The 22,793-nt window shown below is 41.6% G+C and overlaps 1 protein-coding gene across 2 annotated transcripts in view; it reads right to left on the bottom strand.

The window, feature by feature from the left end:
- LOC123648042 (synuclein alpha interacting protein) overlaps window positions 1–22,793 on the bottom strand; it is a 145,093-nt gene that overhangs the window by 37,296 nt on the left and 85,004 nt on the right. The window contains exons 4-5 of one of the 2 annotated variants that reach the window (XM_045565753.1): window positions 6,126–6,973; window positions 4,302–4,481 (exon numbers count right to left, since the gene is read on the bottom strand). The exons of the other annotated variant lie outside the window; for it this stretch is intronic. Of the exons in view, the coding sequence (XP_045421709.1) occupies window positions 4,302–4,481; window positions 6,126–6,973 (1,028 nt within the window). The remainder of the gene's footprint in view (window positions 1–4,301; window positions 4,482–6,125; window positions 6,974–22,793) is intronic. 2 annotated transcript variants of the gene reach the window in all.

Raw genomic sequence — 22,793 nt, 5'->3', positions numbered from 1 at the left:
TTTGAACTAGTATAATAGGATTATTTTCTCTTTCTTTATTTTAGAATCCTAACATTTAACTTCTCAAGGGAAAAAGTCTATTCTAAAAGCATGAAAAGAAGGTAATCTGCTCATTCTTCATTTTATCCTATGTGGATAATGGAACTCCCAACTATTCACATGCAGATTCTACTCTCTTGAGGTATCAATATTTAACTTGAGAGGTTGGTGTGTGTGGCTGGCTCCCTGGTCCCCTGGCTTCTGGCTGGTTTGGCTGATGGACAGCAGTGGCAGATCAGGAAAGGAGAGTGAATTTGAGGTCCTCTCTGCTCCTGGCTTCCCTTCTGTGGGGTTGCTATTGGCCAGGGGAGTCTCTCCACCAGTCAAAGGGCAAAAGTCATCCAGTCCTTTCTACTCAGTCCTCTCTACCTCAGGTTCTTAGAACCACTCCTTTCCCAGCCTCTTCAGGATTTGGGGTGGTAACTGTGCCTGCTTGTTACAGTCCCCAGGACACTGTAATTTCCTTTGTGAACTCCCTCCCCCACTCATCCTTTTATGTATAATCCCTTAATTGTAGAATTTCCTCAAATTTCATGATTTGAGCATACCAAATGTTTCCTACCAGGATTAAAAACAACAACAAAAACACTAATACAAGAAAGGAGTGAGAACCACATTGATTATCTACTAGGCAAGATGATTTATATAAACTGGTATTCACATAGAACACAGAAATGTGAGGCAATATTTCTGATTTTAGTAATGTATCTTTTCTCTTGTTTTTTTTTTTTTGTCAGTTTAACTAAATTAAAGGTTTATCATTTCTTTTTATCTTTTTATAGAACCAGATTTTGTTTTGTTGATTTTCTCTGTTATTTTTCTATTCTCTGTTTCATTTATTTTCCTTCTGATTTTTATTGTTTCTTTTCTTCTGCTTGCTTTGGATTTAGTTTGCTCTTCTTTTTCTAGTTTCCTAAGGTGAAAGGTTAGGCTATTGATTTGAAGTCTTTCTTCTCCCCCTTCTCCTCCTTTTATTGTAGTCCTTTACAGCTATAACTCTCCCTCTAAGCATTGCTTTAGCTGCATCCTATAAGTGTTGGTATGCTGTATTTTCATTTTCATTCATCTCCAAATATTTTCTAATTTCCCTTGTGATTTCTTCTTTGACACATTGATTATTTTGGAGTATAATTCCACATACTTATGAAACACCATAAATTGCTTTAGGTTATTGATTTCTAATTTCATTCTATTATGGTTGAAGGACATAACTGTGTATTTCAATCCTTTTAAATTTATTGAGACTTGTTTTATAGCCTAACATATGGTCTATCCTGGAGAATGTTCCATGTGCACTTGATAAGAATGTGTATTCTGCTATTGTTAGGTAGAGTGTTCTGTTAGATGTCTGTTAGCTCTGGTTAGTCAAGGAGGCAACATTTAAAATAAATAAAATGCGGTTAGAAAGGCAGAAGGAAATATTATATCACTACTATGAGTTTGAAACCAATATCCCTTGCCATAATTCTAAATACCAAGAAAACAAAAAAAAATGTTATTGAATTCTAGCAGGAGATTTTTGCCTGCCAAAGTCTCTGAGCCTGGGGTCACTCACTTTATGTTAAAAAGTAATGTCAGTAAGTGTTTGAAGTCATGTTACCCCCAGATCAACACTTTGCCTTTGAGCTTAATCAGAAGGACTGAATGAGAAATGAAAGGGAATTGAAGTTATTTCATTCCAAATCTGTTTAGCTCCTAAAATAACTCCTCCTGCTGTCCCCATTTTAGAAAACAGACTGCTCTCACCTTTTAGAAATCTTTCTTTCCAATTACTTTGCTTAACCATTTCTAAAGGGCACTCAATAATACTCTGAACTCCCATGGTAGCTACTCTTGGGTCCCCCAGAAGTACTCAATAAATTCTGTATGTGACTGGTAAAATGTATTGTGTTCCATTTAAGGAGTTTAAGAGTGGGAGAAAGATGTTCTTAGCCCTGATATGACTTCAAAGCCCCTTTTCTCAGATAATCTTTTCATTTGATATTTTATCTCTGACTCTGCTTCCTGTCAGCCAAGTCATATTATCTGAGCAACTTCTGCCCATTTGCACCAAGTTTGTTTGTCCTTCATGACAGCAGGGCTCTCAGAACTGTGCTTAATGAGGTGAAACACCACCAGTTGGTTACTGGTGTCAAAAACAAGATCCTAAAACAGAAGAATGATGACTTAGCATTCGCTCAACTTCCTCGACAGCCATCAAAATACACGGAATGGACTGAGGCAGGACATGTGTCAGGACAGATTTCTAAAGAGGGTGGCACCTGTTATAAAATGTTTGTATTTACTGCTTTTGTAAATTCTAGGTTAAATAAAGGAGTCGAGGACCATTTCCATTTCTCAAATCACTGCCCAGGAGTAAAGTATCAAAAGCCCGAGACCCCAAATCTGTAACAGCTTTTGAGTTATATGGGTTTGAAATCTTTTTCATTCAAACAAATTCAAAAAATATTTGCTATTTGTTTGCACGTTGATTATGTGATGACAATACTATGCTGACTGGAAGAGTTTAAGAATGAATTAACACATAATATGGACACCACAGAGGGTGTTCATGCTGAAGGTTGGCCTAATGATCCCTAAGTTTCTCGGTACCTTCCTACTCAGAAATTTTTAGTCTATCAAAACAAGCATTTTTTCCTTTATATAAATAAAGAAAAAAGATTTCCACCCAACTATACAGTTAGGAGATATTCAATAGTCCACCATTAGTGAGGAAGACTAATGAGAACTGTATTTTATAAACACTGAAACAGCAAGGCAAATCTCAACATTTATTGGCACTGTAAGAATATTTTATTCATCACAGACACAGGCCCATTAATGGCCATACCTGACCCCTATCTTCCCACAGGACTATATCCTGCGCTTGTACTGCTGACAACTTACCTGCCCTATTCATCAGCTATCAGCTCCTTAAGGGTGGGCACTATGTTTTATTCAAATTGGCATTGCCAGTGCCTAATGCAGTACCTGGTAAACTCGGTACACGTTGAATTCAAGTATACTAAGCCTCGACTTCACATTTGACTTCTCTTTCTTCATGACGACTTTCTGCAGCTTAGCTCTTAATTTGACATAGCATCATTCACAATCAAAGGAAAATTATATCCACCAGGGTTATAGATTTCTTATTTTATTAAAGAAAGTGTTATTTTCTGCATTATTTTTGAAGTCAGACCTTACTAATTACTTTGCTTAATTGAACAAAATTAAATAAAGTAGAAAATATTTTTTAATGTATAGAACTTTACTGAATGGCCAACAAATTTAAGATACAAAAATTTATGTTTTCATAAAGTATCTATTAGGGGTAGAAAAGCAACTGAATGTTTTTCAAATAGGTAACATGTTCCTTAGTGAATTCACAAGTAGGTTTCTTTAACTAACAAGTTCCCCTGATCAATTTCAATATAATTCTATTTATAAAAATTGTGATTATTCAGCTTTTAGAAGACACAATGATTTTATAAAGCAAAGTACATGTGCAGAAGCACAAGATGGATTATATTTCCCTGAACTTCACTTTTGGCTTCTTAATAAATATGACTGTATTTTACATTTATTTGCCAAAGATCTTAAAAGTAATTTTAGTTTAATAGCTAATCTTCTAGTGATGTATTATATTTTGCAGAGGAACTCACTGCAGTGCTATAAAAGTCCATATTTTAAAAGTCCACAGTTTCTAGGGTTTAACTCTATCTCTGTCAGTATTAATGTGTGTAGCTTCTGACGGCACATTGTGCTCTCCAAGAGCTAGACTCAAACTCGGCACTGATATTCTAAACAACTCTTGAGACTGAAGACATTTAAACTTCAGATGCGATCCACTAAAGCCCACTTTATTATCTGAAATACTCCTGAGTGCTGGCGTCCCTTACAACACACCTCTTCCTCATTCGTTTTATTCATTATCTTCACGTTGGGAAAAAATAAACAGTCGCTCATCAATCCAGGTGTGCTTAAGATCTAAATTGCAGTCCTCTAAGAACAAAGGTTCTTAGAACCACAACATGTCATTTTCCCTCCTCCTTATTAGTTGATTTGACACTTACCCTCATTGGACAATAAATTGGAATGTAATCTCAAAATCTCAAAGCAGTTAGTGACTGAAATAATTACTCTCTTAAATGTAACGCGTTCACTTGCTTTTGCTCCATACATCACTTTCCTCTCTTTCCCTTCTGACACTTTGGCTCACAAGGAATCTTCAAACCCAGAAATCCCACTGTTTTGAGCTGCGGAGGGCCCAGCCCCCAAGTCACCTTGACGGCCAGGCCCGCCGGGGTCAGCTTCTCGCAGTTGCGCTCGTTGAGGCAGTCTTCTCCCATCAGAGAGGTGAGGTGCTGCAGGCATTCGGCGTGTCCCTGGGACGCAGCGATGTGTAACAGATTGTTCCCATTTTCATCATGAATTTTGTCTAGATTGTCCGCAGCTAGGTGTGGCTGTACAAATAGTGAGATTAGAAAATTAAGTCAGTGAATCAGAACAAGATGCTGTGGGGTTTTGCTCTAGGCACTGAGAAGAAGGAATGAGCTTACGGAAGCTCTGGTGGCAGCTGTGGGGATCTAAGAAGCCAAGAGTTCCTTGCTGTTAGTCTTTGTTTTAACATGCTTTGGAACATGAGTTCTCAAGAGGCAGATCTTCATGCGAGACATGGCAACAGGGCCAGGGCCAACGAGCTGGGGGCACCAAGCTGGCTTTCTAAACAACTGTGATGGCGTTTACGGTAACGGGCAGCTTCCCTGTCTGTCTCCCCTACATGGCTGCGAAGTCTTTGAGGGCTGGGCTGGGTTTTGTTCCCTGCTGTAGGTTTGTTGGATGAATGAACTAGTTTTCTCCACCTGCTTATTTAGCCTTGAGTTGTAGAGTACTGGATTTGACTGCAAACTATATGAAGACGATTGCTACTCTGCTGCTACTAGTGCTCTTATAGGTAGCTCTGGACACTGTCATCACATAGACTCTTGGGGCTATCTGGAGGCCACCTGGCCTTTGGTTTTCCCGCCTCTAGTAAAGTTTAGTCTCCTGAGTATGAACTCATTGCTAGACACTGTTGGGTGAACCAAGAGTGTTAGCATTTGGCAAACATGAAAACATGGGAAGGACAAAAGAAAGGAATGAACCAAAGAGGATTAGAGGGGAAGAGCCAAGAAAATAGAAGAAACATTTTCAGGAGCAAAAAAACCCCTACTACTTTATTTGGTACAATTGTTCAATTATATTGTCCTATCACAACAGCATTTGTGATAATAGACCGAGTACATTGTACTTATCTATGTATGGCTTTACGCTAAGTAGAATCACACTGCCAAGATGCGATGATTTCTTGAATGAGACTTTAATTAACATCATAGTATGAGCCCAGGCTTGCTACTGTTTGATCCAAGTCTGGAAGCCAGAAAAGAACAATGCAGGCAGATGGAGTGCTATTTCAGTTCAGCTGTCTCTGAGCCTAAGCAGAACAGATTTTTCTTACATCATATTATTCTGTGTCTAGAGTCTTTGGAAAAGCTTCTTCATGCTCCCTAGACATGCAGAGCTGGAACTAAGTAAAGACTCCATGTGGGTCAGAGGGCAATCAAGCTCTTGGGTAAGCTTCTATCTGCAAATGCTTTTCAAACATCCTGGTCCAACTCTTCTGAATAATGATCAGGATAAAACAGAAGACCCTCTGTTCACATAGCTGGCGAGTCCACCAGCAGCAAGAAACTGACGTCCCACAAGTAACTGAGTGAGAGCACTGGGAACCATTTTAAAGGCAAAAAGAAAGACATTAAAATTCAAGTTAAAGAAAGTGCTGGGCTCTCCCTGTTTTGTTTTCATTTTAGATTGAGTCTTTTTCTTTTTCCAGCTGAATTCATGCAAAGTTAAAATGAAATAACACTCCATCTGTAGCCATTTGTTTTCCACATATTAACCTCCTTTTTATTTTAAAACTCAAAAGGTCACATCTCCCAACTAAAGCCACGAGTAAAGATTAAATAAGAACCAAAACAAATGCATCATCGTCTGTTCCTAGGGAAGGGAGGTGATAAAGATAGAGTCTCTAGATTATTAGTATGTATACTGAACTAGATCATACTTACCAGGAGAGAGATCTGTCCTTCCTTAACGATGTTCAAGATGCTTTTTACTTTTTTCACATACTCACTCCTTTCTTCTGGGACTTGGGAGCTGGTCCAGGCCAGGCCACTGACCTGCTCTTCTGGCGCGGGTTCTGCGGCTGCGGACTGCAGATGGAAGGCCCTGAGCTGGCAGTCTGGCATTGTCTTGTCAACTGTGCGACCATGCGGATCACTAAAGGTCTGGTTCTCAGGCTCATATGCAGAGCCACATTTAGCCAGAGGAGGCGAACTCTGGGGTTCTTCAGTGGAGAGCTTGTGGGGGTCACGGATGACAGTTGATACTTTTCTCAAGTGAGGGCTTTTCACGGGAGAAAGAACACAAAATGGTGCCATGTTGGACGGCGAGTTCTCGGCGCTTCCTGTAGAGCAGGCTTTGCCAGAAAGGCCATTGATGGTTGTGCATAAACCCAAAATTCTTTTTTCTGAAGTCACCTTGGTAAAAGAGGGAAGCTGTTGACTGGATTTAATGTAAGGCACATCCAGAATCTCATCCATGTCGAGGTCGTAATGCTCCAGTTCACCCAGCGAGGTGCTGGGCTCGGAGCTCTTACCTGGCGGGGCACCCACTCCATCCCCGGGGCCTGGCTCCTCCGGCTGGGGGCCTGGGCCAGACTCATCCCCTTTCTGGTACTCCACTTTCTGGTTCTTTTGGTCATCATTTTCATTGTTCTCCAGAGTCTCTGGCTGATGTTTCAGTGGGGAAACCCGCTTCACTGGGCGGAACTTACTGTATACATCAGCGATTCCTGTGGGCTTTTGCGTGTTTGTAATGAGAGCTGAGACGCCACAATTCCAGCTAGAGCTAGAAACTGTTTTAAAAAAAATTAAATTGGAACATCTTGGCTATGCAGGCAGACATAGTCCATTCAAATTATGCTCAAATTAAGCCCCCCGTGTAGAGGTGACTTAGAGAGAACACATATCCATAGAATAATTCATACTTACCACTGGAAAACAGTGAATGATAAAAGAAAGTTATGACATATTGACTCAAAATTAATTAAAGCAGTAGCAATGGTAAAAGCAGACAGCTAAGGAGAAAAAACCCAGATAGATATTTAGGTTTATTCCCTGGATAGATCTACCTCTGTGGCAATATCTGTCACCACCCTGAAGAACAGGATTAGAGGATAAGATTCTTTGTGTTACATGAACTTCCAAATTAATTTAGGGAGAAAAGGGATCTATACATACACATGCACACACATGAGCATGCCTGTGTATACATACGTACCCCTAATGCCTAAGAATTCCCATATAAAGAGGGAGAAAATTATTTAATACTAAGCAAGCTCAAACTGTGCCCCATTGGGTGACTCACTAGGTACCCCTGAAGTTGATGAGGGGAAGAACAGCAAGGAATGACGTGGTCAGGAGCTGAAAGGCCCATGGGAGATGAGCCACGGCTGAGTTAACCCCACCTGGGACAAAGCGTCCTAGTCAACCACCATGCAGAGGCGTTTTACGGTGCCGTCTGACATGTGACACAGCAACATAACACGCTAACACATAACAAAAGAGCGTGTTCTTTAATGCCTTCCACTGTTGAGAAAGCTGAAAACAGAAGAAAGCTGTAAAGAGAGGATGCGGTAGGCAGAGTAGTTTTTTTTTTTAATCTCATTTCTGTGCAAAGTTTACATAAAGACTGTGTGCTGGTTTGCATTTGAGTAAGGGTCTGGAGATGGCCTGGAAAGTGAAACAGCCAGACACGTCTGGAGGGGACAGATAAGAAGCACCGCCTCTCCCAGTTCGCCCTGCATGACCGGCCACCCGCGCCTCCTCTTGGGCAGGCAGATGGGGCCACAGTCTCCGGAGCCCTGACGGTACTGCTTCCTCTCCGGGACCCTCCCCTGCCAGACAACAGATGACCCGGCACCCTTAGAAACTTGCGGGCCACTGATTGATGGTTCCTACTCCCCTGCCACTTAGTTAGCACCACCCGCCCATCAAAGGAGTGAGATTTCAGAGCATGCCCTCCAACTAGGGACCTCCCATCTAGCTCTCCTCTTCTGAAACAACAACAGGTGGGAAGTATTTAATTCAAAAGTATGTGTATGTGTGTGTTCTTTGCTATTGGGCACAACCAAGGAATAAAAGAACATGAGATGAATGTGAACTCTGGTCTATAACTTCTGCAACAGCCTCTGGCTATGACTGATTCTTGGTGTGAACGTGGGATAAATATTATTAAAGTTCCCTAAATTTAGGCTTGCTGGTCATTCTTCTTCCTGCTGGGATATGCTCTAAATGGAGTCAGAGAAGTTCTGGAACTAAGTTAAGGGTTCTGAGCCAGATGCCACATAACTGTCAGTGAGTTCTTTCCCCAGATCGACCACAATTTTGCCTGAGGTTTCAGAGGGTCTGCAGTATGCAGTCCACCTCTGAGGCCGTCCTGGCTCTGGCATTTTGGTATCTGAGAAGAGAATCCTATGAGCTGTGGAGGGAGGGCTGGATTCTCTCCAATAAGCAACGTGTAACAGAGAATGTTCCAGAAGGTATGTAGATGGTCTTAGGCTGCTGCTTTTCTTTCCTTTTGTTGGCTCTAGTCCTTCATTGTACACAGTGCTTGGCACAGAGACGACAATTAACAAATGCTAGTATGTGAATTTGAATCTCACTTTGCACAGCACATTAAATCTTTAAAAAGGTACAAAGTGCATCCTTCTGAGGGATTTACAGTTTAATTTCACAGGGGACAAAAGTCCTGTTAATAAACTCAGAGGAGTGATAATCACCAGTAAGAGCTAGATTTTCTTAGGTTATTTATGAAATGTAAATATGCAAAGGCAAAGACTAATTCCAGTTGGTCCCTTATAAATTTAAACATTCTCTACCTTTTATATGTCCTTTTCTCTCTAAAAATGTAAAGTCATGAAAAATTAATGTCTGCCAGAAATTTCTGCCAAGCCTTTCTCTCTTCCTTTCAATAACACATGGTTACTTACTTATTTAAAACAACAGAGAGATAGTGGACATGGAGTTTATAAGGTGTAAATATGCCTTTAATTTTATTCATCAACTTTCTGAAAAGCTTTAAATACAGTGGGAAAAAATATACATATTCGTAGACACTTCTGAGATACATACTTATTATTAGGTATGATATTGCTAATATTTTGCCAATTACCTTGATTTCTTTGGAACTTCTAGAAAATGTGCATCTCAGAATGTATAAAAAAATTTAAAGCCACATAACTTAGTGGGTCAATACAATGAGTGCATTGTACCAATATATTTATGTATTATTTAAGGTCGTGGGTTCAAAGGGCTACTCTTTTATGTTGGCTTTATTTACATGTGAAATTTTTTCCAAGTGATACAGGGAAATGGATACCATATGTTTCCCAGCTGTTTTGTTCTGACAGGAGCCATTAAGAACGCTCTATGGAAATGAATTCTGTCCGAGTCTTAGGAAAACACTTCTTTCCACAGAAGGGTCTAGAAACTGAAGAAGGAGCATCAACATTTAGGCTTGTTGTCCTTCACCTTACTCAAACCTATGACTCTTTTTGAGGCTGAGGGTGAAATCTGTGCTTTCTAGTCTATGTCTTGACTGCCAAGAAAAAACAAATCTCAGTCATGAAAAATGGATTATTTAGTGGGTCTTCATGAAAATGCTCTAATTTATTGCTGTATCATATACTTGGATGAGAAGAAGGGCAATTGTATGCTATACACAAAGATAAAATTCAGTTAGTTTATTGCTCCTAAGTTTGGCAAAGGATATTTTAAGAATAACACAGAAAAAGGGCTATTAATGACTGTTAAGATTTTTACTTCCACTTCTTTAAGTCTACTAAAAATTTCACTCATACTATTATTCTACCCCAATACTATAATAAATTTCTTATCATGCATGGAAACAAAGTTCAGACTACCTATGCTTACTAGGAAGATTTTTGAGGCTAAATTTGCTTTCTGGAAATCATGAATAAAGTCTTCACATGGTAACAAAATTTAAATCCCCCCAAATTTTATCTATCTTAGATCTTTACAAGCTCCATGAGAACAGGGTCTGCGACTGATTTATCTCTTTATCCCTCAAAGCACCCAGAAAATTGCTTTACGTAAGTAGGTTCTTAATGACTTTTTGATTGAATGGATTCATTTTTAACATCTTACAAAAGTAAACATGCCTAATATGCCTTAAATCTGTCTGATTTTGTCACAAATTTTCTAAAATGGTCAGTAGGTAAATGGACATGTAATGGATGCTGATTTATAGGCCACAATTATCTCTTTCAATCTAGCTGGCACTTGGAATGCCTCTGAGCTTTAGCAGGGTATTTCCAACCGCCTGCTGACCGTCCCTGCCCAGCTACTTATTCGACAAGCATTTCTTGAGGGCCTAGGGTGTGCAGGGACTCCTGACAGGCAGCACTTCCAGTGCAGGGGCCTTGTCTCTCTCCACCCTTGCCGACTTCCTCCCCCGCCCCTCTTCACCTAACACATCCCCACTCTACTCCTCTTCCCTAAACACATTCCTCATGGTCCTGGCCCAGATAACCACATGACCTCCGTGCACTCTCCCAAGCCAGCCATCTCCAAGGCATTCTGGATCCTTCTCTTTCCATGACTGCTGCCCATCACCCCTCAGGCACCAAGTCCTGCGGTGGCCTCATCCTCAATCCCTCTTAGATCTGAACCCTTTTCTTCATCCTCATTAAACTGACTGGGTCACACTGGTCTCAGTAAGGTGTCCCCTGCTTCCCTTGGTCTCCTTTTCCAGTCCTGAGTTATCCCTCTTCAGATAAGTCTGATTTTGTCACTCAAAATCAGCTCAGATACCTCTGGTGGCCCTGGACTGCCCATGTCTGCAGTATCCCTGCAGCATCTACGATGGCACACAGAAACCATGCATGCCAAAGATCCCCGATTTGTGGAGTGAGAACACTGTTCACCTATCAGTCCCCTTTCTTCCACCTAATTAATTTAACGAGTCTCACGTTGGTGCTAGAATGAACTGGACTCCTCTCCAAAACTTACAATGCCCCAACAGAACAATGGGACTGCAGGCTCCAGGTGCGGAGACTTTCATAAGTAAAGAATTAATAGGAATGTTTTATACTTATCACATTCATCTTAATGATGACCTTGAATGTATTGCAAGTGACATTGATTTTCTATATATTAGTCACATAAAGTTTCTTTTAAAAACAAAGGTGTTTCTTTTAAAAGTAAGGTGTTTTAGAAAAGTAAATTAAATAAAAAATAGTACAAGTGGTATACAGGTAAAGCAAAAGTAACAGAGGTAGACCTTGGAAAGAACACACATTGTGGAAATGATACTTTAATTACTAGGTTTGGGAAGCCCTGGACTTTAGGATAATAGCTAATTTCTTTAGCATGGTATGTAGCAGTTCTTTTATTCATTTTAAAATTTACCTTGTGGTCTCCTCATTCATGATTCCCAAGTCTCTAATTTTTCCCTGCACCTCCATTGCTAAATTCACCCTTCCTGGATACACCATGCTCTTCCTTCTGTGTTCATGCCTTTGGGGTTTTTAGCCCTTTCCTACACTGCCCTGTTATCCTCTCTGCCTAGATTCAGGCATAGCTCACAAGATTCCACTCAGGTACTACTTCCTAGGTGCATTTCCTTTAACCCTCCCAGGAAATAGGTGCTCTTTGCTTCTCAGTGTCCTGACAACATCTGCACGTACCTCGAGTTGGGCATTTCTGAAGTTCTGTTCCAACACTTCACTCATGCATCTGTCTTCCCTTCTCTCCTGAGAGTTCCTCAGGGCAAAGATTGCCTGAGAACCAACTTGTGCCTAAAACCAGCCCTTTTTCTAGCACAGTGCCTTGAAGATGTTGGGGATCCGTGTCTTAATCTTTCAGTGAATGAATGAAGGGAAGAGGGAGAGGGGGAGGAAGGAAGGAGTATTCCAGAATATGCCAAGTATAGTAAATAACTATGAGTCTTGTCACAATGAGTCACTCTTGCCACATTTTGGGCGTACTTACTGTGATGAATATTTTAAAGACAGCGCTAGCAAGCTGCTGAAGATGCTCAGACGTGTGGAAGACGTGCTGCCTATTGAAGTGCTTTCAACTATTTCCTACAGTAAGTTCTAAGCCTCAGTTTCCTCATCTGTAAAATGAAGGGTTTAGATTATATGATTGCTAAGATCCGATCCACTCCTAAATTTCTGTGACTGTATGGAATGTCTACAAATAACAGAGCTCTTTATCCCAAGTGACTCACTGCGAAACACTATAATTCTTCTGGGTTGGTGTCTTTCACCAGATCCTCACAAATTTGTAATTATGAGGCTGAGCTGATTGCTGACACAGAAAAACTCTTTGGCTCTTAGGACTGATAAATTAGTATTTTCTTAGGAAGATAATGTACAGTTTGCTGTTGCAACAGTAGATCCAATTTTCAAGACCAAATGTCAATGCTGGCTCTCAAAATGCCTGTTTTACTTCTAAATATGGAGTTATGTATCTATATTAGAAAACTTAGCTTGAAACATCAAGAAGAGAAAGAAAAGGGGCCATGCCTTTAGGATAAAATGGTGTTCTACTTTCTTTTTTTCAAGTTAAATGGTTTCTATTTTCCATGAGAAACAAAGTGGTCGGCTTTAGCTGTAATTGCCTTAAAATGTATTTAACAATACACTTCACTTCTACAGCTACTGGACACCTTGCCACCTTCAAGGACACACCTTCCAAGTTCTCCCACAGTCCATTTCCTTCCATTTTCACTCCAAAGGGAGGGACATTGTGAAAGATTAAAAGTATCAGTGTTAGAGACCTGAGTTTTCTTAATCCTCTGTACACTGAAATCTGTAGTGGACCCACCTAGTGCCAACACCTCAGACTCTGTGAGAAGTGGTGACAGGTGGCTCATAGCATCTCCTGACAGCAGGATGAAGGGCACGGGGGCTGAGCGAGGCTGCTTGCTGGGTGCTTTTCTGCACTGCCCTCAGAGGTGAGAGTGTAACCTGATCCAAGAAGAGGCTGCGTTAACTCCGGGTTTGGAGAACTGTGTTGGGAAGAGTGAAGTGAACTTGTGTTTGAGGAATGCATGTTTCTTGAATGTTCCCATGAGGTTGCTTGCTCAACCCTTTCATTGATGCCACAGACCCTTTAATGAGGGTATTTTGAGGCCGAGGGTGAAATACAGACGACTTTATTATTATAAAAATTCCAGCCAATGATCTGTTCCCATCAGGATATTAAAATAAGGTGGGAAAAGATTCATTGATTTGGGTTCTAAACTTCCTGTTTTTAATGGGCACTCATCTCAAGCAGCTGCTGCCAAACATGTCAGAGTCACCTTCTATCATTCCTGCCCGGCACTGTCACAACCTGCTCACAGGACTCTGTGCCTTCTCTGCCCCCATTTTCTTTGTTGTGGGAAAACTCATTGAAATCCTCAAGCCCTGTTACCCCGGACAGGACAGATCCTCCTTCATGGAAGAGGCATATTCTATCATGAAATCAGACTCAATATTTTGACAACTTTAAACCTTTGGTCTTCCAAAGTACAGTTTCCATAGAATAGCAGTTGGTGGGTCTGAGGAAAGCACGTGGTTTCAGAGTTATCCTGTCATCTGAAAAGTATGCTGACTTTCACTCTGACACGAGCAGAACCTCGTGAGTGGATTAAGTTTTGTGTCCATGCCAGGCCCGCTTGCCAGGGTTCCTTTCTTGCTTCCCTCCCTCTCTGTGTGGAAACGTAGAGGGAGAGAGAGAGGGAGAGAGGGAGAGAGAGAGAGAGAGAGAGAGAGAGAGAGAGAGAGGGAGAGAGACACCCAGGGACAGTGAGTGACAGGCTCCCAGCCCGGGCCGGGCAGAGCCGCGCCGGCGCGCACTTCCCCGCTTTAACTGGAGGTGGCGACGTTTCACAGTCTGCTCCGCCGTCAAGGACAAAGGACCTCGGTGAGAGAGGACCTGAGGCAGAGGCAGACGGAGCCGGCGGGGAGGCGGTTGGAAAATCCCTACCCTCTCCTCCCCATCTCTAACCCAAGGCTGCCGAAATGCCTGTTTTACTTCTAAATGTGGATTATGTGTCCACACTAGAAAATTAGCTGTAGACACCCAGAGAACAAAGAAAAAATGTCTTTAGGGTACAAGAGTGTTCCCTACCTTTTTTGCTGAAAGTTAAATGCATTCTGTTTTCCATGAGAAACAAAGTAATAAGCGTGTGAAACCTGGTTTTATTCTGAGAGGGACGCACTGCAAGGTCACGAGGGAGGAGCGGTGGAGGGCCCAGCCGTGCAGCCTGCGCTTGCTGCTGGCGGGCCTGCCCCGGTGGCCGGGCCGGTGCCAGGCCGGGGCGAGCACAGGCGGCCGCAGCGGCACAGAGCGAGCGGGAGCGCGGCCGGCAGCTCCTCCCAGGCCGGGCGGGCGGCAGAGCCACGTGCCTGCCCTGCAGGGGCGGCTCGGACACGCTTCGCAGGCATCGCCATAAAGAGCGGAAGGAAGGTTTAGATGTATTTTAAGAATTCCGCAAAATGATATTTCTTAATCGGAATTTTCCTAAAGTGTCCTCCATTTGATACTTTAAAATTGCCAATGCTTTTGTGTAAGGCTTTCTATGTTTCTCAGTGCAAGGTAAGTGTACGATTTCATCGGAGATTTTCCCAACTCTGGAGGATGGATAAGCAGTTCTGACGTATTCTCACTTGAAAATAAATGAGAACTCAGGGAATTTTAAGTGTAATGTGGAAAATTACATACTATGCCGACTGTTCAACCAGGACTGAGGTTCCCTGACTCTAACTTTCCTTCCATAACACTGGAGGACTGCCTTATGGAAATTAAAATTATTCCCTAAAGATGTAATTCACATTTTTTCTATTTGGGTCACATATAAGCAATGGAATCCCAGAAACCGGTGGCAAAACCTGGTCATACTCATTTCAGATTCACTTTAATTAAGTCCCAAACTGCTCTCTGCCTAAATTTTGGTAACCATTTACTATGAATGTTCTCTGTGGGAGCAAAGTTAGATTTTTTTTTCTCTTTTTAGAGACAGGGTCTTGCGCTGTCACCTAGGCTACAGTGCAGTGGTACAATCATAGTTCACTGCAGCCTCAAACTCCTGGCTTCAAGCAATTCTCCTGTCTCAACCTCCTCAAGCGCTGGGATTACAGGTGTGAGCCACTGCACTCAACTGGAAAATGGAAATGGTTTTTGGTAGCAACATTTCTTAAAAAGTTGAGTGGAAGAATTTCCCTCCTGTTTATTTTGGTATGAAATTTAGCCTAAATTTAGAGTCATCTTATCACTGAGAATCTGTTCTTCTAGCTGTCAGTTCCTTCAACAGGTTAGAGGTGGCGATCTGTTTTTTTTTAATGTAAGCAAGAAACGCAGGAATATAACAAAGTATAGTCAGCGTTAAAGTAATTGGTAATTGGCAGAATGCTAAAGTGCCCTTACAGAGTTCATTCATTCAACACACATGTTGAATGGTTCTAGGAGCGTAAAGGTGAAAGAAATGGACATAATCCTGCTCAAACAATAATGCAAGTACACAGACGAATCAAAAATTACAAAATGCAAAGTGCTTTGGGGGTACTGGGATAGAGAACAGCTGAGAAATCTCATCAAGGAAATGACATTTAAGCTAAGATCTGGGGGATTAGAAGAAGCCAATAATTATGAGGATCTGGGGGAAAATAAGACAGAAAAGATGATTTTGTGAAGAAGATTTGAGTAGAAGGAAGTACACTCACAACGTCTAAAGCAGAAGAGAATCTGGTAGGTTCCGTGGCTCTTCTTGCTAGAGCAGAGTGAGTTGGGGATCAAGGGGTGGAAGCTGAAGTTGCGGAGAGTTATTAGGGACCCACCCATTGGGGGGGTTTATTGGCTACAACTGAGTTTGGCTTTTATTTTAGCTGAAATAGGGCCTCCCTGAGGGGGTTTCACAGAGGAGTTTGTCCACACACGACAGAAGGAGCCAGGGAACTCTCTGGAGCTGTTTTTATAAAGGCAATAATTCCATTCATGAGGGCCCCACCCTCATGACCTAATCATCTCCCCAAAGACTCCGCCTCTGAATACCATCACCTTGAGGGTTAGGGTTCAACATAAGAGTTTTGGAGGCACTCAAACATTCAGTTTATAGCACAGGGATACATTTTGAGCACAGAAGACTCAGGACCTGGTAACGGGGTGTCTCGGAGCATGAGAGAGGGAAGATTCTGCCTTCAGCAACTGAGTGGATGTTTCAGTAAGCTGAGTGCTGTTTACTGCGAGGGGAGTCTGAGGAGGAACATGTTAGGGGTGGGGATTCAAGAATTCCTCATTAGAATTCCATGAGACATCCCTAATGGCCTCCCTGTTACTTATTTTAACAACACCTCTGCCATGTTGTATGCTACATATTGATAAAGCTTTATTTCTTTTCACATCCCATGAGATTGTTTCGCACACACACGTTGAGTGTGCACTTCACAGATCTGAGAGTAACAGAGTAGAATGTAAGTAGTCTCAGGTTCTGTTAGAGCTATTAAGCATTTTCCTACTTCCTGACTTAATGAACTCTTGCATCTATAGTGTAGACACATTATATTTAGAGATTATAAGAAGATAGGGACAAGAAGAGGAAGTTACAGTTTAGATGGATCTATACAGGTACATTCTCCTATTTAAAAAGTCAACGTTACAGTGTAACAGTAACTTATTAATAACTTCTCTAGTTACAGCCTCATGTCTCTGACCCAGGCGTCTCATGTATTTTGCCAGCATCCATGAAATTATTGCAAACTAATTAAATACTGCCTGTGTAATAGATGGGGTCAAATTTTTATCATGTTCCATATGTGCAACCAATTTTTCCTGTGCTGTTTATGTAAAAGTTAATTTTGTATTGCTACCCCATCATATGTCCTGTTTCCTTATGTAAGTAGAACTCTTTAATCACAAAATAATTTTTTTCTATTTCTATAATCATACAGTTAAGCATTATAAGCCCTTTAACCTTAATATTTAGTAAGGCAAACATTTGGAATTTTGATTGGTGTTATTTTGATTTATAAATAAAATTTGGGATGAATTAAAAAAAAAAAAAGAATTCCATGAGACATCCAATGTTGACGTTAAATGGGCCATTAAGTAGGAGGCTGGAGTGCGGAGATCAGCAGCAGCACGTAGATGGTCTTTGAAGCCGTGAGAATGGATGAGGTATCTGCTGAGAGGCTGAGGGGAGAGACGGAGGGTCCTATTGAATATTTAGTCCCATTGGGCTATTTAAAGGTCAGGTAGGGAAGGAGGAGGAGTTGTAAAAGAGACTAAGGAGATGTCAGAGTGTTAGGAGAGAAATGAGGAGACAGGTGGTCTCGCAAAGCCAAGAGAAGAAATTGTTTCCAGGAAGGAGTGGCCAATAGTCTCAAATAATGCTGAGAGGCCAAGAACGATGGGAATAACGAAGTGCTGATGGATTTGACAACGTGGAAGTCACACTGGAGATGCCGAGGGTGACTAGGAAGTAGGGAACAGGAGAAGGAGTTTTCCGTAACTCTTTAGTGCAGGATGGGAGCTCCTAGAGTGGGTTTTGTTTGTTTTTTAAGATGAGAGGTAGAGAGTGTTGGTATGATGAGGGTGATGGCCCCGTAGAGAGGAAGTGATTAATGGTGCAGATGAAAGAGGAAATAACTGAAGGATCAGGGTGCCAAACCAAATGGAGGGAAGCAAAATACCAGCTGTCTCATACTTCCATAATGATACAAAACCCCAAGCAGCAAGGGTTCCTTTCACCTCTTTGCACGTTCATTTGTCCATGGACATCGCAGATAGACGGTGAGCACAGAGCCCAGGCACTGCAAATACCGCCAGGAACAAAATCTCCCAAGCGAGTTTTTAGTCTACTAGGGAAAACCGATACTAAATCAATATCACATTATTGATATTTTTTAAAACACAGATATTTAAAGAGGAGGGAAAGCACAGGGAGCTAGGAAATATTAAATAATGTGAGTTGTGGGGAGGGTGCTGATCTACGCGGGGCCTGCAATGCCCAGTGTAGGAGCCACTAGAAACCTGTGGCTATTATGCACTTAAGATGTGGCTGGTGGTACTTGTCAAAATGTTAATAGTTTAGATTTATTGGGTTAAATAAAGTATATTATGAAGTTAACCCATTTGTTTATACTTTTAAAAAAAAATTTTAAGTTTCATATGTGGCTTGCATTATATTTCTATTGGACAGTGCTGGTCTAGAGAGTCAGGTAAAGGGGCCCTAATGAGGTGACTTCAGAGGTGAAATGGGAAAGAGAAGGATGTCTCATGTGAAGGAACAGAGCACACCTGAAGAACTGGAGGAGGCTCCTTGCTGTGACTGGGGCAGAAGGCAGGGGGACAATGGCATGCAAGGACGCTTGCTGGTCCGGGAGATCACCCTGGGCCTTGAAGGCCATATAAGAGAGTTTCCCGTTGCATATCTTTTTTTTTTTTTTTTTTTTTGAGACAGAGTCTTACTCTGTTGCCCTGGCTAGAGTGCCGTGGCATCAGCCTAGCTCACAGCAACCTCCAACTCTTGGGCTCAACCAATCCTCCTGCCTCAGCCTCCCAAGTAGCTGGGACTACAGGCATGTGCCACCATGCCTGGCTATTTTTTTTTTCTGTATATATTTTTAATTGTTCACCTAATTTCTTTCTATTTTTAGTAGAGACGGGATCTTGCTCTTGCTCAGAGCTGGTCTCGAACTCTTGAGCTCAAATGATCCACCCGCCTTGGCCTCCCAGAGTGCTAGGATTACAGGTGTGAGCCACCGTGCCCGGCCCCTGTTGCATATCATGAGAACCAACCTGGGAAATCATTGCCTGATTTTGAGCAGAGAGTGACGTGATGAGATTTGCATTTTTGAAAAGATCACCACCATGCCTCATTAAGGATCATGGGTTAGCATCTAGGCGACCTATGTCAGTGCTTCTCAAACTTGAATGTGCATAAATGAGTCACCTGGGGATTGAGCCTGTTAAAATGCAGATTATGATTCCAGAGTCTGAGGTGAGGCCTGAGAGTCTGCATTTCTCACAGCCTCCCAGGTGATGCTGACGGTTTTGGCCCGGATCAGACTGTGAGATGCAAGGGCCTAAGCCAGTGAGGGTCACGGAAGGGACAGGCCTTTCGTGGATGACTCTTCACTCTCTCAGCAGGTCCTTCACCTGTGCAATTCTAGGATTTTGTGTCTACTACTTGAATTTACTTTATGATTATTTTTTTATTTTGAGGGAACAGTCAGGGCAAAGGAAGTATGTGAACAGAGGGGTCATTTGAAATGGGAAGACAGAGCTCAGTTAATATTGGAAGGCAAAAGAACAGGATCTGCTTTTGCTGAGAAGTGGGGTACTGTATGAGATGCTATGAAGCTTCCAAACCAGAAACTTCCCCAACACACACTCATACTTCTGGCTTAGACAGGAAGATAGGACAGGGGAAACGACTTCTCCCTGTGACAGGATCCAGACTTCTGAGAGGGGAGTCACTGCAAAGCTACACCAGGCACAAGACACTTTGCTTGGCTTCAGTTTTTCCTGTCCCTATGCTTCGGTTCTTTCCCTCCCTTCCTAAATGATGCTTCTTTCTGGACTTCTGATTTCTCGCCCTTCCTTATTGCAGATTTCCTTGAACTCATTTCTACCAACAGGAAGTTTCTTTAATTATCAGTTTTGAGGGAGAAGATATGTTTCTGGGAGTCAAATAAAAATAAACCAAAAGCACAGGAGAGGACACTGTGAGTTTCCGCTCCTAAGTTTTCTTTCCCACTACTGACGCTGTTAATTCCACTGCTGTAAACCTTTTAGAAAAGCAGGTTGCTGTGGTGCTTACGCTTATGGTTAAGCAAAAAGAAGAGGAAATGCTTAAGTAAAGAGAAGAAGGGGCAAAGATGCAACGTATTCAAGCTCTGGTACATCTAGCCCCTTTTATCATTTTCAATACCACTGGAGTTTTATTTTCACTTTTCTGTCACCTGCTACCCCCATCTTTACCCACATTGACTTGTCCTTCTTCTCAGAAACATAAACCGAGTGGTAATGGATTAAAAGTAGAGATGGTCTCTCCCTTTGGACAGAGCAGGCAGCTCTACTTTCATGGGTAAGTTCTGTGCTCCAATCAAAATGATGGTCATGCATATTCCATAGCAACAAAAAAAAGCAACAAAGTTGTCTTCACATTGTGATTACAACTGTTCAAAATAATATGCCTCAGGAGAAAAAAATACTCGAAAGGGAAATGAAGTAATTTTGTTTCAGTGGCAAGGTTATTTGCAGTTTTTAACTTTCCATTTTTTTATAATAGATTATATCACCTTTTTAATTATAAGTTTGTTAGATAAAAATAATTGTTTTATTTCATAAACATTCTCTACTTGATGTTTTATCATTTGTAAATTTTTACTCTGGTTAAGTAAACTGAGATATTTTGTCATAAATGTTAGATTGTTTTGCTGTATCAGGTTGAAGTATTCATTTTCTCGATTGAGACGTTAGCAAACATGTTTCCCTATTCTTTGGAGTCCAGTTTATGTTGCATCATGTGAAATGGATTAATCAGCAGGCTTTTCCATTTAAACTGCCATGCCAGCCTTCACTTTCATGCTTTCAGCATTAAACCTTAATACAAACTGAAAACAGGAGGTTTATATATTTAGCATCATCAACTATGTCACAGCAGTGTCCACAAGATAAATTTCATGTCAACTTATTATTTTAGGTGCTGGCTGAAATCCTTCAAAATCTTAGAACACCATGAATTCTATTTTTATAGTTTCAGGGTTTGTCACAAAATTTGCATGCATAAGGTCTAAAAATATAACAAATTTGCAATGCTTTTAGATGTACATCCAAAATGACTTTTACCAGATATCAAGCTTAAAAAGTGTGGCTCCTTTACTCAATGTCACACAAGGAACATCTTATATTATTTATGCATAAAATTGCTTTCAAAATCTATTCTCAAACACATCACAAGGTCATTTGTTAAACTTACACAACTGAATATTCAAACCTCAGCACATCTAAGCTTTCAGATGCAAAGCTGCTTTAATATTTATCTACCTTCTTTCGTAAGAAAATTATACAATGAGCTTAGCAGATACATATTTTGAAAGAATCACAAGACATTTAAAGCACCATGAATTGAAACAAATGTGTATTTGAATGTCCAATTAATTTTTAAAAACTCTAAGTCAATGAAATTAAATATGGTTTGATTTGAATACCATATGTCACCATAACATATTTTTGGTCTTCATTTGAAGAAAACCATTGAGCTGCGTTAATATTCGCTGCCTTGTGCTGTCCTCTTTTCCCACAGGAGTAACAAGTATTGAGCAGAGCATGTGTGCAAAGGTTTCACAAATAACTTACAATTTTAGGTGCAAAATTTTCACACATAACTTCCTTTGCTGCTAATTTTACCCCACACTAGCTGCTACATGTGGTTCCTTGGACTAAATTACTCCCTAGTTGATTCAACTTCGTGGGAGCTCTGGAGACGACCTCAGTTTCCTTGTCAATAAAATAGGCCCAATAGTGGTCCTCCCTCGGAGGTTATTTTGAGGAGAAACAAGCTGCTCACAGAGAACCTGGCCCCACGCCTGGGACGCTGCCTGCCTACGCAACAGCTCAGAAACCCCAACAGCACCTGCGGGGCTCCCAGCACGGGCAGTTTGTGCTCGGGCTCCCCATGCCTAGTCTTTCACTTCCCTCTCACATTCCTGAATCTCCAATTTCCTCACACTTCCTTTCTTTCAAAACCACTATTTCCCACAAAAACTTGAAATGCAGTCCTAGTGCAGTATAACTGATGGAGAATGGTTTAAAATACTACTCCCTCGAGGAACAGGAATTCAGTGGGAATCAAAGCCTTTGGCTAAAGGAAGGGCAGTGTGGGCCTTGGTGAGCGAGCGGCAAGTGCGGGAGACGCTCCCAGGCCTCTGACAACAAAGCCACCGGCCCTTCCTGGAGGCCACCGCTGGAGCTGCCCCAGGGTGAGCCCTGGGGTGTATGTCTCACAGAGGGGCTTCCAAAGGCCACCAACAGGACTCAGTTTACACTCCTGCTCCTCCCAGGACACTTGGAAAGTGACAGGCCCACTTGGGAAGGTAGGAAAGGTTTGTGTCCAACCTTGGGGACTGTTCCGTGGGGCTGACGGTTTCTGACCAGATCATACGTGGAGTGACTTCGAGTTTGGTTCTGGGTCCTCCAGTTTAAGAGGGAGGCTGGTAAGCTGCAGTGCACCCACTAGAGAGCAAAAAGAATGAGCAGTGTGCACTTAAAACTGTGGAGGGAAATGTTAACTTGGAGAAGACAAGACCAGGAGGGACTGCTACCTTCACACACTTAGTGGCACTCTTGTCCAGGGGGCATTGTCCTTCTCCGTGGTTCCAAAGGAAGAACCAGGATTGATGGCTGGAAATTCTGGGGACACTACTGATTTGGGCTGAACAACATTTATGGATGGCTGTCTTATAAGACTGTGCACTCCCTGTCACTGAAATGATGAAGTACGGGCGGGATGACCCCACGGTTGGGGGAAGAATCACTTTCAAAGATCTAACTGGTTTTGGACTACATGCATTTTTTCTTTTTTGCCTTTTGAAATAAACTTTTTATTTATAAATAATTTTTAAGTTTTTCATTTATAAACGTTAATACAATAGTTGCAAA

This window comes from Lemur catta, chromosome 12 (assembly GCF_020740605.2).
Source record: "Lemur catta isolate mLemCat1 chromosome 12, mLemCat1.pri, whole genome shotgun sequence".
Classification (NCBI taxonomy): Eukaryota; Metazoa; Chordata; class Mammalia; order Primates; family Lemuridae; genus Lemur; species Lemur catta.
Note: the sequence above shows the minus strand (reverse complement) of the source record. Positions and strands in the feature narration are given on the sequence as shown.